Here is a 13,551-nt window from a genome sequence, read left to right as displayed (position 1 = left end):
AAGAAAAAAATAGCATAAATAAAAAGTTGTTGTTTTTTTTAAATGTATGGGATAACTTCCAGAACCCGAGCTGCCCGACGTAACCCCTCTACCTTTGTATGTTGGATTTATTTGTAGGCCTACTTTTCAAGTTATTATTTTTATGATGATGATGATGATTATTATTATTATTATTGTTATTATTATTATTATTGTTATTATTATTATTATTATTATTATTATTATTATTATTCATTTATTTATTTATTGTTTATTTATTTATTATTTGCGAGCCAATAAGCACAGGGGTATTTGGGCTTGCTCATGGGGGAATTGTTGGGTCTCTGTAAATTAAAGAGTACGGTCTTGACCTGCTCTATGTGAAAAGTGCCTTGAGATGACTTTTGTTGTGATATGGCGCTATATAAATAAAAATTGATTGATTGATTGATTGATCTATCAATCTATCAATCTATCAATCTATCCATCTTACATATAGATAGATAGATAGATAGATAGATAGATAGATAGATAGATAGATAGATAGATAGATAGACTGTCACACCCTGCCTGGACTTTGTGTGTTTTTTGCTCTTTTTATGTTCTTGTGTTCTTTGGGGTCTCCTGGTTTGCACTTCTGTTTAGTCCTTCCGTTCATATGGGTTTTCTTGTTATGTTTGGGTGGTGGGTTTGGACTGCCTTTTGTTGTTTAGCCTGGTGTGTTGTATACTTTAGTTTAGGTTCATGATGGTTCTTGGATAGGTTGGTGTGGGTTGTATTTAGAGTATTGTGTTTTCTGGGTTTTGGTTTTTTTACTGTGTTTCCCTTGTGTGTTCATGTAGTCCTCCTCACCTGCCCTGTATCAGTCTCGTCAGCCCTGCCCTGCTTCCTGCGTTTCCCTCAGCCAATCACTCCCAGCCTGCCCTTGTGTCTTTTCACCTGTTCCCCATTCCCTGATTAGTTTAGTCTGTATTTAAGGTCTGGTTTTGAGTTGAGTCTTTGTTGGATCATTCGTTTTGTTTGGTCTGCTAGTTCTGTTCAGCTCTGTTTTCCTGTTCATGACCCTCCACGATTAAAGGAGATTTTTTTCATCAAATCTGCATTCCGGCCTCTGCATTTGGGTCCACTCCTGCTTCCCCAACCTGACATAGATAGATAGATATATAGATAGATAGATAGATGCCTATGTTTTGTTTTGCTTTGTGTTTTTGGCCGATTCTCTTCTTTTGGCCTGTGTCCACATCACATGACTGTCCAGTTTCTCTCTGCTCAAACGAACAAAATGGCTGCCATTCCTTTTATTCTCAATGGAAAATGCAATACTTTAGATAGTTTCGGCATTAAAATGCATTTTGATAACATTTTTAGCAAGAAATGTGCAATTTATTTTCATAATCTTCATTCAGTGAATGTATATGATATTTAATTTGTGACTTATTACAGAGATTCTTGTAGGCTTTCTATCGTTGCTATGGTGGTTGCTATGAACACTGGTATCATAAAACCATGTAGTTGTAACTGTTTGATGTTCATTCAATAAAAAAGTAGATTTTACAGTGCCCTAGGGATGAATTGAATTGAATTGAAATGAACCAACATCTTTACTTTTTCTTGATATAGATGATCTAGATGCAGTTTAATAAGTAGTTCGGCTTTACTAGATATTTGATATATTCAGTAGATATATTATTTTATGACCCTATATTTACAACCTATTTTACAAACTGGAAGAACAACTGTGGTGCTGATTTGTATCAAGCTGCGTGGCACTGCTCTGAGGAATTGTAGGGTTTTTTAAATATTAATGTTTTTCCTAGAATTGGAAAACTTATGATGCTGAATTAAAAGCCTTCAAATATGCACAAAGGTCAAGGTTCAAAGGTCAGTATTTCACAGCAGGAGCCATGTAGAATCTTCATCCTGACATATGTTACTCTCCAGGTCGAAACCTTTCCAATGATGTATTTGCTTTAGCTCTATGACACAGTTTTAATTTGCTCATTTCATGGACACAAGCCATCCCAGACCTAGTTTCAGAGCACTTTGAAGGACCAAGATATTGTTGTGTCAGATTGTTGAAGGAAAATATTCCAGATCAAAAAACTATCTTAAAAAGGGAGTCAGAGGTCCAAGCAGCAAAGTGTTCTTTAATGCCGGCAAAAAAGGGGAGCAAATTAGCACTTTTACAACGAACCAAATCGCTCCGAAGGTTTTTCCTTCTGGGTGTAGTTTTTATTCCCTTGGGTCGGCATAGGTCACACCTATCGTCCACCCTCCCTAATTTTTGGCCAATAATTCTGTTAATTTTATCTCCGTCACTCGTTGTTGGTCAAAACTCTTCAGGTTTTGAGCTGTTTGAGGATATGTACTGGCATATTCAATTCTACCTGGTTATATTTAATTGTTATATAAGTATTGGGAATCATTTTACACCATTATTGCCAAGTTGTCTTCTGGCCTTTTATTTTTTTATAAGTTAAACTAGTCATTTTACACCCTTATTTCTTGATCTCCTCCAGAGAGTATTTTTTAAAAAAAGGTGAAGACTTTAACACAGACCCAAGCAAAGTGACTTGTAATACAAACACACTCAAATTTCTCCAGTGTATGATTATGATTCTTCTACCGTGCCTCTATACGTACATTGTGATTAAATATGGTTCATGAGATTATAACTACACCAATACAAATTGTATCACACTAGCCCTTATTGCTTGTAAACGTATAAAATCAATCTGCATAGCTTAATATTGTCTTTAAGCACACCAATGACATTTAATGAAAATACACCACAATATAAAACAAAGCTTTTTGTTTGTTTGTTTGTTTGTTTTAGTGGAAATAGTGACTAAACTGAATCACCTTCAGAGATTACAATACTGCGGACATATAGGGCATTACTACAGGCTTGGAGGAAGGCCTGAAGTGCTTGGGTTAGGGTTAGGGCTGAAACGACCAACCTGTTCTCATTTCCAGGTCATCAAATTCCAAAAAACAAATGCTTCAGTAAAAGCACCAAAACAACAATGTCAAAATAGTCCATTACAAGTAAAAGTCCTGCATGAAAAATCCTAATACAGTAAAAGTACATAAGTATTATGAGCTTGATGTAGTTAAACTATTGCAACAAAAGTACATAAGTATTATGAGCTTGATGTAGTTAAAGTATTGCAACAAAAGTACATAAGTATTATGAGCTTGATGTAGTTAAAGTATTGCAATAAAAGTAGTGGTTTGGTCCCTCTGACTGATATATTATTATATATGACATCATTAGATTATTAATAGTGAAGCATCAGTGTTAGAGCAGCATGTTACTGTTGTAGCTGCTGGAGGTGGAGCTAGTTTACACTACTTTATATACAGTTAGCTAGTTTAGTCCAGTGCAGTCAGTTCATGCTCCAACAGAAGAACAAGAGCTGAACATTAACCTCAGAAGAACTGAACCTCACAGGTTATTAAAGGCCTAACATGTGTACATTTTGATCCACAATAGACATCCACAGTTTCTTTTTTATAAGTTAAAAGACAAAATCAAAACAAAAACAAACTGTAACAACCACAGAAATGAACAAATGTTAAAAAACAAATTCAGGAAACAAACAGCAAAAACAAAATCAAACCTTTAAAGACACAAATCAACAAACATCTCATTTATCAGCAGGCAACAACATATTTAGAAATAAACCTAAATTCTAGTTTCTAGTTCTAGTGTTTGTGTCTGTGACATCACCTATACAACAGATAAATTCAGTCATTTGAAAGCACATCCTGTTGACAAAGGGCATAGGTCTGGTGTCATATTTGGCAGGGACATTTTTTGTCGTACTGTCAAAATCAACAGGTGTGTTTGTGTACACACAGATTAAAAAGTACAAATGTAAAGTCCCTTACTCCTGTGCCAAAGTCCTCAAAGATTACCTGCCTCATTGACTTCAGACCCGTTGCCCTAACATCTGTGGCCATGAAAGTACTCAGATCCATGCTGATGGTCTTCAAGGAGTAGTTAAAGCCCTTCCAGTGGGACCACACCACTCCTACACCATGTATAGTATCATCAGCCCTCCAGTGATAAACCCTGCTGGGGTTTGCATAGTGATGGTCCTCATACCTGAGCGTCACCAAGTAGAGTTTGGAACAGTTCATGTTTGTGGAGGAGTTCCGATCTTTGTCAAAGGAGGAGAACTTCTGGAGAACTCAGGGCGTCTCCTACAAAAACACAAGAAAACAAGTGTCTGATCACAACACTACTGCTAATGACACCATATTATATAATGTTATATAACTATTAAACTTGCAACTAGTACTACTGTATGTATGGGTACTCTGCTACCACTTGTACTTCTAGTACTACTGTTACTGCATCTGCTGCTGCTACTGTAACATAACAACATACAGTATGTTCTCATTTACAGTTCTTTCTTTTAACTGTGTGAGGAGTCAGATTTTTGAGAAAAACTTCACCTGCTACCAAGGTGCATAGAGAAGGAAAAAAGTCTGAAGAGGTCAAAACCTGGCAACACTTAATAATAATAATAATAATAAAAATAATAATAATAATGATAATAATAATATTCACATAGAATCACATAAAAACACAGCAACAAAGAATAAAAGTGCTAAAATGAACAACATTAAAACTGACTGGTCTGCATATTTATTTATTTATCTTCTATCATGTTTCTTTTATTTCATCCACCAATCTAAAACCAAGCATAGCTCTGAATGATGGGACCCTCTCAGACCAGGTCCTGGTGGTTGAGGGGGTTTAGGGGACCTGACTGGTTTGGGACAGCTTGGTGTCCGAGGGTCTGATCGCTGTTTAACCCCCTTCAAACAGAAAGTTGCTCCTCAGACCCAAATGACACAAACACACAAACAGCTCTGCAGCTTCACTGCTGTATGTCGCAATAACTGTTGTGATGTTGCCACGGTAACAGCAGTATAATCTCAGCTGCTCATCAGTGAGTTTGTCTTCAGACTCTTTCCTGTCACTTGTCACCAGTTAAGAACAGGTACTTGGCAGCTGAGGCAGGCAGATATAAAGGTATTCCTGAAGAGTAACGTCTACATGTTTTTTATCTCGCTGTTGTCTGTTGTCCTTTGTACAGTGACTCCAGAAATTATTTGTTCAAAAGATTCAGTCAAAGAATCCTGATTTGTTTTGGTGTCTGATGTGTTAAGTTGGCTTTTTAATGTGGAGATTTTTGTTTAGGAGAGATTTATAGAAAATGTCTGATAGCTAAGACAGAGAACACTGAATCCATCATAACAGGACACTTCTGTCATGGAAACTCAGTGTTTTAAAATGTTCTCTTCAATCTGTGAAAGTGTTCATTATGATTTGTCATGTGCTTATTATCTACTGTCTTTTAATAGTAATAATAATCATAATAGTAATAATAAACTTTGTTTGTATAGCACCTTTCATACAAGAAATGCTGCTCAAAGTGTTGAACAACAAAGACAAAGACATTACAATCACTGAGTGTTTTACATAAAAATAGACATAAAATGAACAAAAACATGTAAAAAAAAAAAAAACATGAATGTAACATAAGAGGGAAGATAAATCCCACTGAATAATAATAATAATAATAATAATAATAATAATAATAATAAAGTTAAAAAGTAGAATGTAAGCCATCATGTCTTTTTGTCTATTTTTTCCTGCCTTAATAAATCTTCATTGGACCGTTTACAAACCGTCCAAAATGTTTCTGTGACGCTTTTAACACGATCCAACAGAAGGTCAAACATTACACCCATTTTAACCTCTCTGCACTGGTTTCCTGTTCATTTCACAATTCATCTTAAAATCTTGGAGATGACTTATAGAGCCCTACATGGCCCAGTTTAACATTATATCGTGGACCTTCTGCACCCCCACACCACGAGCCAAGCCCTCAGGTCCTCTAACCAGGGTCTTCTGAGGGTCTTCTGAAGGTCTTCTGAGGGTCTTGAGGGTCTTGAGGGTCTTCTGAGGGTCTTCTGAGGGTCCCTCAGACACGTTTTAAGACTCCAGGAGATTGTGCTTTCCAGTCAGCAGTAGCTAAGCTTTGTAATAGTCTCCCAATAAGTAAATGAGGTCTCTGGACTCTTTTAAAAAGCAGTTCAAATCCATCTGTTCAGACAGGCGTTTAGGTAGCATGTGGTATTTTATGTTTTAACTTGTGTTTTATGTCTGTTTCCTCTTGTGTGTTTAATCTGTTGTTTATCTTTGTTTTATTTATTTGACTGTGAAGCACTTTGTGACTGTTGTCTGAAAGGTGCCATCTAAATAAACTTTACTTACTTACTTATGTATGTGTAATATATAAACAAATCAATCAATATAGCTGTTTGATAGCATGCATGTGGGGCAAGGCCAGTTTAAAAGGTGCTAAACAAAGACAAAAACGAGCTCACAGTCTGATCAGTAATAATGTGTTTGCTGATTTGCACTTGAAAAGGCATAAAGTTTAAAATATTATAAATTTTAAATGTTTAGACGTCTATTTGTATCTCAGCTCAACATCATTCAGTGATTTTATTTCAGCTGCTTCAACAAATGTGTAAATTTAAACATTGTCACTGAAATGCTGTTGAAACACGTTCAGACTTTGCTCCTTATTTAAAAAACTCACTTTCAAACTACATTCTGCAGCTGCACCACGATCCTGCTCACTCAGAGATATTAACATATAATCTCAAATATTATAAGAATGATGTTCCATCAGTGGACCAATCACATCATGAGTGATAGAGATAATTATTCATTGATCCTCTGTGTCTAAAGCTTCATACTGATTGTTTAAATTTAAACTGAGATTACACATTATGTGCAGTAAAGATTTCAGGTCAGGAGCTGCTCTAACAAACTGACAGAGTCTCAGAGTTATAACAGAAGGACACAGAGGTTTGATTCTGAGCTGAGGATGAATTCACACTGTGTAATATTTAACTGTGAGAGAAAAAACTGCTGTTCAAAGAAATGACTGATGTGTATAAAGGTGGTAACTTTAGAAAGTCCTGAGTAACAAACTAATATCCAACCAGGATTTAGATTCTGACAGACAGTAAACCTTCACTAATGAATGAGCTTTGATACAAACTGAATGAATGAAGACATGAATCTCTGTAAAAGGAGACAGAGAGAACAGCTGTGTTCAAAATCACATACTAACATACTGCCGACTACACACTCAATCAGTACTTACTGCATATTGCATATTAAATGAACGACTAAGTTTATTACCAGCCGTCTACTAATAATATTAAATATAACATATAACAGCTGACTGTTCAAACTGAAGTACATTCAAGCAACAGTCTGAGCTACTGCTGAATGAAAATTGTTCATCACAAATGTAAAACATTATCTCTTCCACTCAACGTCACATTTTCCAGTATTATTTTAAGGCAAATTAAAATTATTTAATATTTTACTGTTAAATATTTTTTCTACAGTAGAAATTCTTGCTAATCTAGTTTGCATCTTACTCTTTCCTGTCACTTCATTTGATTCACATTAACCCCTTCACTGCCAGCTGTTCAAGTGAGGCTGCTACACCCACCGATTGGTCCATCTCACTGTCAATCAACATATCAATAGCTCTGATTCTTACAATCTAAATGAGCTGTCATGATTGGTTGTGTGTTGTCATGGCGATCCAAACCAAATGTGAACATCAAGTTCTGGTTGGTTGGGCCAACCTTTCTAAATGGAAGCCCCCCCATCCCCAGTGCAAATAACAGGCTGGAGTGTGTATGAATGAGAGGTGCGTTGGATAAACACCCTTCATTTACTTTAGCTGTCAGTCACATGATGAAGCAGCTCAGAGCCACATCTGATTAATATAAAAAGAGATGAATAATTAGTTAATTAGGAGGAAGTTTTAAAGTACTATACTGCTGCTCTTTCATGTTTTAGCTCGTTACAAATCATCAATCATCTTGTTATCTAAATCACCACTTTCTAAATCATCGTTCAGTATTCATATTGTTATTCTTCCTGTCAGGCAGCCATTATTTTCAGTTAATTTCTATGAAAAATCAACCTGCAGAGACTTGAAACTATTAAAGTTTAACTTTCTGTGGATTTTAAGTTCTAGATTTTTCTCCTTGTTGACAAACCACATTAGCAGAGCCAACAATACGTCAACATGCACATGGGATTTGTCCACAAGACGAAAAATGTGGACCAGACTTATCCTTAAATGATGAAGAAATATTCAAGTTTCTATGCTTGAATATTTAAGTGCATTATGAAGGGATCTTCTAATGGTCAGTATGAACAGGAGGAATGATTACAGCAAGAAAAACATGTTTCAATGTTCATTTGGGCTCCTGACTGTTGTTTTAACACGCACTTGAAAGGTTATGAACCTGTCCTTTAAGCAGCTGTAAAGCCATTATTTGCTGCTCATAAATATGCTTAAAATCAAAGTTGAAATAGTTATGGATCCCTGGTCAATTAGAGATTTTAAACCTGTTGCCATACGTGCATGACATCAGACAGGTCACATGAGTTTTCACCTGACATTGAGTATGTTTACATGCACATTAGTATTCTGGTTTTGATCATATTCAGGCTGTTTACAAAGAACATGAGAAACCTGGTTATTCATCTCCCTCAGCCTCTTATTTCTGCACCGATTGACTCAACAGGTGAGGTAATTGTGAGCGTGCAGCAGATAATGATTCACATCAGAGAGTCAAACCTCCACCAAACACTCTGTTGAAACCAGTTAGTTTGACTTTAAAGTGTGTGTTTAGCAGACTGAAGGTAACATCTTAACCAGCAGAGTGTGAAGAGAAAACCAACCAAAACTTTCTCACACAGTGACGTTCTCTCCTTCTGCAGCCAAGAACATCCAAAGCAAACACTCAACAAACAGTAACATCATGTGACAGTGTGAGGGTTCATGTGTAGTTTGTGTCCTGCTGAAAGCTCAGATATACAGTCAGTCTGTGGATACAACTAGATGGAACTAATACAGACAACAGAGACATCTAGTGGTGGAACATGTTCATTTCAGCAGAGTTCAAGCTGCTTTTAGCTCCAATACAAGTCAACTCCATCTGTCATTTGGTTCTTCATCACTTCAGTGATGTCATGTGATGTTTCTGATGGAAGCTGCTCTGTATTTGTTCCTCTGGATCCTCCACTAAGTTCCCCACCTGTCCAATCATTTCTCTACACCAACAGCTGTTTGACACAAGACTTTACACCCAGCAGCTGCTCACAAACACACTCTACATCTGACTTTTATTGATGCTGGAAATATTTATTTGAAGTATATGTGAAGTTACAGACTAGATCAGAGAGAAAGAAAGAAAGAGATCAACAGATATTCTGCTGTTTGTTCGTTCTGGAGAATTACTGCACAGGACGAATCTTCATGCTGATGGTCTTCAGAGAGTAGTTAGCGCCCTTCCAGCGGTTCCAATCCACTCCTGTATAAAGGATGGAGCTATAAGCCCCCCAGCCATAAACCCCGTTGGGGTTTGCTTTGTAACAGCTGTTGAACCAGAACCCCCCCATGAAGAGTTGGGCACAGTTGTTGTTGCTGCTGGAGTCCTGGTCTTTGTCGAAGGTGGAGAACTTCTGTCTGTTGTGATTACTCAGGGAGTCTCCTACATAAACACAAGAAAACAACAAGTGTCTGATCACAACACTACTGCTAATGACATCATATTATATAATGTTATATAACTAATAATAATATTATATAACTATTAACTTATTAACACTACAAATTTCACTACTAATTCAGTACTACTGCTATGGCTACCACTTGTACAAATACTTCTAGTACTACTAGTACTGCATCTGCTGCTGCTACTGTAACATAACAACATACAGTATGTCATGTAGACAAGAACTGCAAAAGGTCCAACGGACATAAACACTTGAAACCTGCTGGGCTTCATTTACATTGTTTTCCTTTAAATGTGTTTAGAAAAACCAAAGCTTCCATGTAATTAATAAAACATGAACAGACCACAGATTTGTTGTTACTGACTTGAAAATCTTTGTGAATCTGTCTTTAGCTGAAGGAATCACACAAATAATCCAATATAAGGACAGAAATCTTCAGTGTCTCCATGTGGAAACTAAACATCAGAAAAACAAAACTACTACCTGCTAACAGTAACTGACCTGCTCCTCCATTTTTGAATCCAGACACATGCAGTCTGTATCCGTAGAACTCTGATTCAATGGAGAACAAGGAGTAACGAGCAAACACTTTTTTTCCATTGAAGTCCTCCATGTCGACCAGCAGCTCAACCTTCTTCCTCCGAGTCAGATGGAAGAGATTCTCAAGACCTGAAAACATACAAACATGAAGTCACATCAGAGTTTAATGTTTGTTTTTATGAACAGTTTCATGAAGTCACATGACTGTTAGTTTGGTTTCATTTCTCACCGAGCCAGTACTCTCCAGCAGCGCTACCAAAGCCCTTCTTGTAGTGATCCCAGGGCCTGTAGAAGTTCACCGAGCCGTCCATCCTCCTCTGGAACACCTGAGGGGGGGGGACTAACTCAATAAACACACAAGATACTGAAAACCACTTGGCTGTGAATTGATGACTTCAGTTAAAAAACTCACCGTCCAACGTCCTCCTACTGAGTCCATGTCACAGTACACCTACACACAAATACACTCATTAGTAAATATGATCCTTTAGCTAAAACTACATTCAATCAATCAGCAGCTGCCACGTCTTGAGTCTGAAGTGTTTTAAAGATAGAGTATCCAGCTGCTCCAACTGACTCCCATTCAAAAAGCCTCAACTTCTCTCTAGAAATACTGAGTCAATCATGTTTTCAACGAGTCCTTCTGGTCTCATGTCTCTAAATTTAAACCCTCTAATAGGTGTGTGTTGATGGTCATTTTGGAAATTATTGCTCCGTTAATGAAATTTGAAGACTTATAGTAGCTTTGATGTCTGACATGTGGGCGTTGATTGACAGCTGTGATTGACAGGCTCACCTGCTGCTCTTCCCGGCTCCGAGACTCGCAATCAATCGGACTGTAGTTGCAGTATTTCACTAAATTTAATCTTACTTGATTATGATACCTGTTCAGGTAGCACAATGTGTGCCTTAAAAATCATTACAATGTCTGGTAGTTTTCCCTTTAGCTGCATGTGCTCCCATGAGGTGCATGCACTTCTGTGAGCACACAGAACTCAGCGTAACACCTCCGCTGCAAACCTGACTGACTACTGACTGACCGACGGTACCCGTTGTATATATTGTAAATAATCACTGTTACCGAACTGTGAAAACAGACGCTGATATTTCAGTTTGATTTCCTGGTTTGATTTGTTTTCTGCAGTAAAACCTGAAGCAGACTTTTGAGTTGTCTTTCTTTTTGTGGCTGTGAACAAGATTGATTGACTGTGGGACGAGTTTTTCAGACACACACACACAGACACACACACACCAACATTGCTTTGCTTATTTGATTTAATACACTTATTGAAAAGTGAACTGAGTTGTGGTCTGTTTGTTTTTGGAGTGCTGGTTTTTGGTGACATATAATTAATTGCTACTTGCTGTTTGATTTATTGTTTTGTAGAGCAAAGCAAGTTTATTTGTACAGCACATTTAAACAATAAGGCAATGTAAAAAGACATTTAAATACTATTAAAAAAGTGTTAAATTTGGAAATAAAAAGAAGCTAAAATAGAATAAGAGATAAAACAGGAGAATAAAAGTTACAGTGCAGTGTAAGATATTAACTCTCATGTTTGGTTTAATAAAAGGCAAACAGAAAAGTCTTCAGCTGTGATTTAAAAGAACTGAGAGTTGCAGCAGACCTGCAGTTTTCTGGGAGTTTGTTCAGATATGTGGAGCATAAAAACTGAACGCTGCTTCTCCGGGTTTAGTTTTGACTCTGGGGACAGAAAGCAGACGTGATCCAGACCACCTGAGAGGTCTGGATGCTTCATAACGTAGCAGCGGATCAGAAATGTATTTCAGCCATAAACCATTCAGTGCTTTATGGTTTGACGGCGCTATTTTCTTTCTATTTTATAATTATTATTTGTCAGATGTGACTCTGACTGGCAGCCCTCTTCATTTAAAAGTGTCAGAACTGTTTCAATCTTTATATACAGTCTGTGTATCCAACCAGTAACACGACTACCTCCACTTAAATCTGCTGGTTTAGCAGAATCAACCTGAACTGTCTTTACATGGTGACTCATATATGAACCAACATCTTCTAACTGAGTCCCAGAGAGGATGAAGTGTACCTGGACAGCAGACGTGGCTCCGATGGGATGGATGGTGTAAACTCCACTGGGTCGGCTTTTGTCATGGTGATAGATGTCACTGCAGTCCAGCGGGAGGAAGAGAGAGAAGCAGGAGGTCAACGCTGGAGCCAGCAGGAGGAGAACCACTGAAACCAGCTGCAACAGAAACACAGCAGCAGACACAGAACAGAGGCTGTTAAAGGACGGTTTCACAATTTATCAAGTGTCTTTAAACAGCAGTCAGGTGTCCATATGAACAGTGAAAGAGGTTTTCCTCGCTGTAATCATTCCTCCTGTTCATACTGGCTCAGCCACATGCACAGATATACCCCAACACACATAACATCAATTGATTGTAAAATTGATGTTATGTGTGTTTGTAGACGTGTAATGTGAATTCATGTATTCAGTTATAAGTGTTTTTTTTTTTTTTGCTTGACCACCTGCCCCCCCAAATGTCTTTGCACTGCCTTGAACTGACTATTAAAAGATCCCCCTCAAATGTGCTTTCAATGTAAGTGATGGAGGCCAAAATCCATAGTGCGTCCACACAGTCATTTAAAAGTTGATGTGAAGCTTCTATTCAGCTTCAGCAGTCTGAGTTAGTCATATCAAGTGGATATCTGACACATTTACAGTCTTTTTAGCATCAAATTCCCTCTTTGTGTTTCCTCGGACAGTGTTTCCCTGTTGAGCTGCAGGTGGAAGTATAGTAACAAAAAGAGGGACTTTGGCACTAAAAAGACTGTAACATTGAAAGATATCTACTTGATTTGACTCATTTGGACGCTGAAGCTTCATATTGGCTTCAGATAAAGGGAAAGAGGACAGTGGATTTTGTCTCCCATCACTTCCATTGTAAGGTCATTATGAAGGGATCTTCTAATGGTCAGTATGAACAGGAGGAATGATTACAGCAAGAAAAACAGGTTTCAATGTTCATTTGGGCTCCTGACTGTTGTTTTAACACAGACCTGAAAAGTTGTGAACCTGTCCTTCAACATACTGAAACTACTAATCAATATTTATTCAGTATAAAGTCACAAACTTACCTTCATCTTCAGAGTTCAGCTGAGGTGATCTGATGAAAATCTTAATGTCAATCAGTCTGGATGCTCTGATGTTTCTGAGCTGTATTTATATCTTAGAGATTCTTTCAGTGGGTCTGCCTAAATCTAACCAGCCTCACCATGTAGTAGGCGTGTCTGTAGTACTGTAGGAGTGTCATGTAGTAGGTCTACTGTACATCTTACTTAGACTACTTGATTTTTCTGGTTATGTGGGTGGAGACAAAAGCAATAGATCTCAGGCTGGCAGACTAAG

At 37.5% G+C, this 13,551-nt stretch overlaps 1 protein-coding gene across 1 annotated transcript; it reads right to left on the bottom strand.

The window, feature by feature from the left end:
* Positions 1–9,026: 9,026 nt before the first annotated feature.
* Positions 9,027–13,402, bottom strand: LOC121886795 (microfibril-associated glycoprotein 4-like). Its single transcript, XM_042397126.1, has 6 exons — positions 13,281–13,402; positions 12,229–12,384; positions 10,575–10,613; positions 10,392–10,488; positions 10,124–10,291; positions 9,027–9,597 (listed from the first exon to the last, which is right to left on the bottom strand). Exons 1-6 carry the CDS (start codon positions 13,284–13,286, stop codon positions 9,341–9,343), a joined length of 723 nt encoding a protein of 240 aa, XP_042253060.1. The 5' UTR covers positions 13,287–13,402; the 3' UTR covers positions 9,027–9,340.
* Between the last annotated feature and the right edge of the window lie 149 nt (positions 13,403–13,551).

The sequence above is a fragment of the Thunnus maccoyii genome, chromosome 20 (genome assembly GCF_910596095.1).
Source record: "Thunnus maccoyii chromosome 20, fThuMac1.1, whole genome shotgun sequence".
Lineage (NCBI taxonomy): Eukaryota > Metazoa > Chordata > Actinopteri > Scombriformes > Scombridae > Thunnus > Thunnus maccoyii.
The sequence above is the reverse complement of the archived record's forward strand: the minus strand, read 5'-3'. Positions and strand labels throughout refer to the sequence as shown.

Bases quoted from the DNA above. Each gene is read 5' to 3' on its own strand.
- LOC121886795 (XM_042397126.1), bottom strand. The intron at 10,614-12,228 runs GTACACTTCATC...ATTTGTGTGTAG, and splicing joins GAGCCACGTCTGCTGTCCAG to GTGTACTGTGACATGGACTC. The intron at 10,489-10,574 runs GTGAGTTTTTTA...CCCCCCCCTCAG, and splicing joins CAGTAGGAGGACGTTGGACG to GTGTTCCAGAGGAGGATGGA.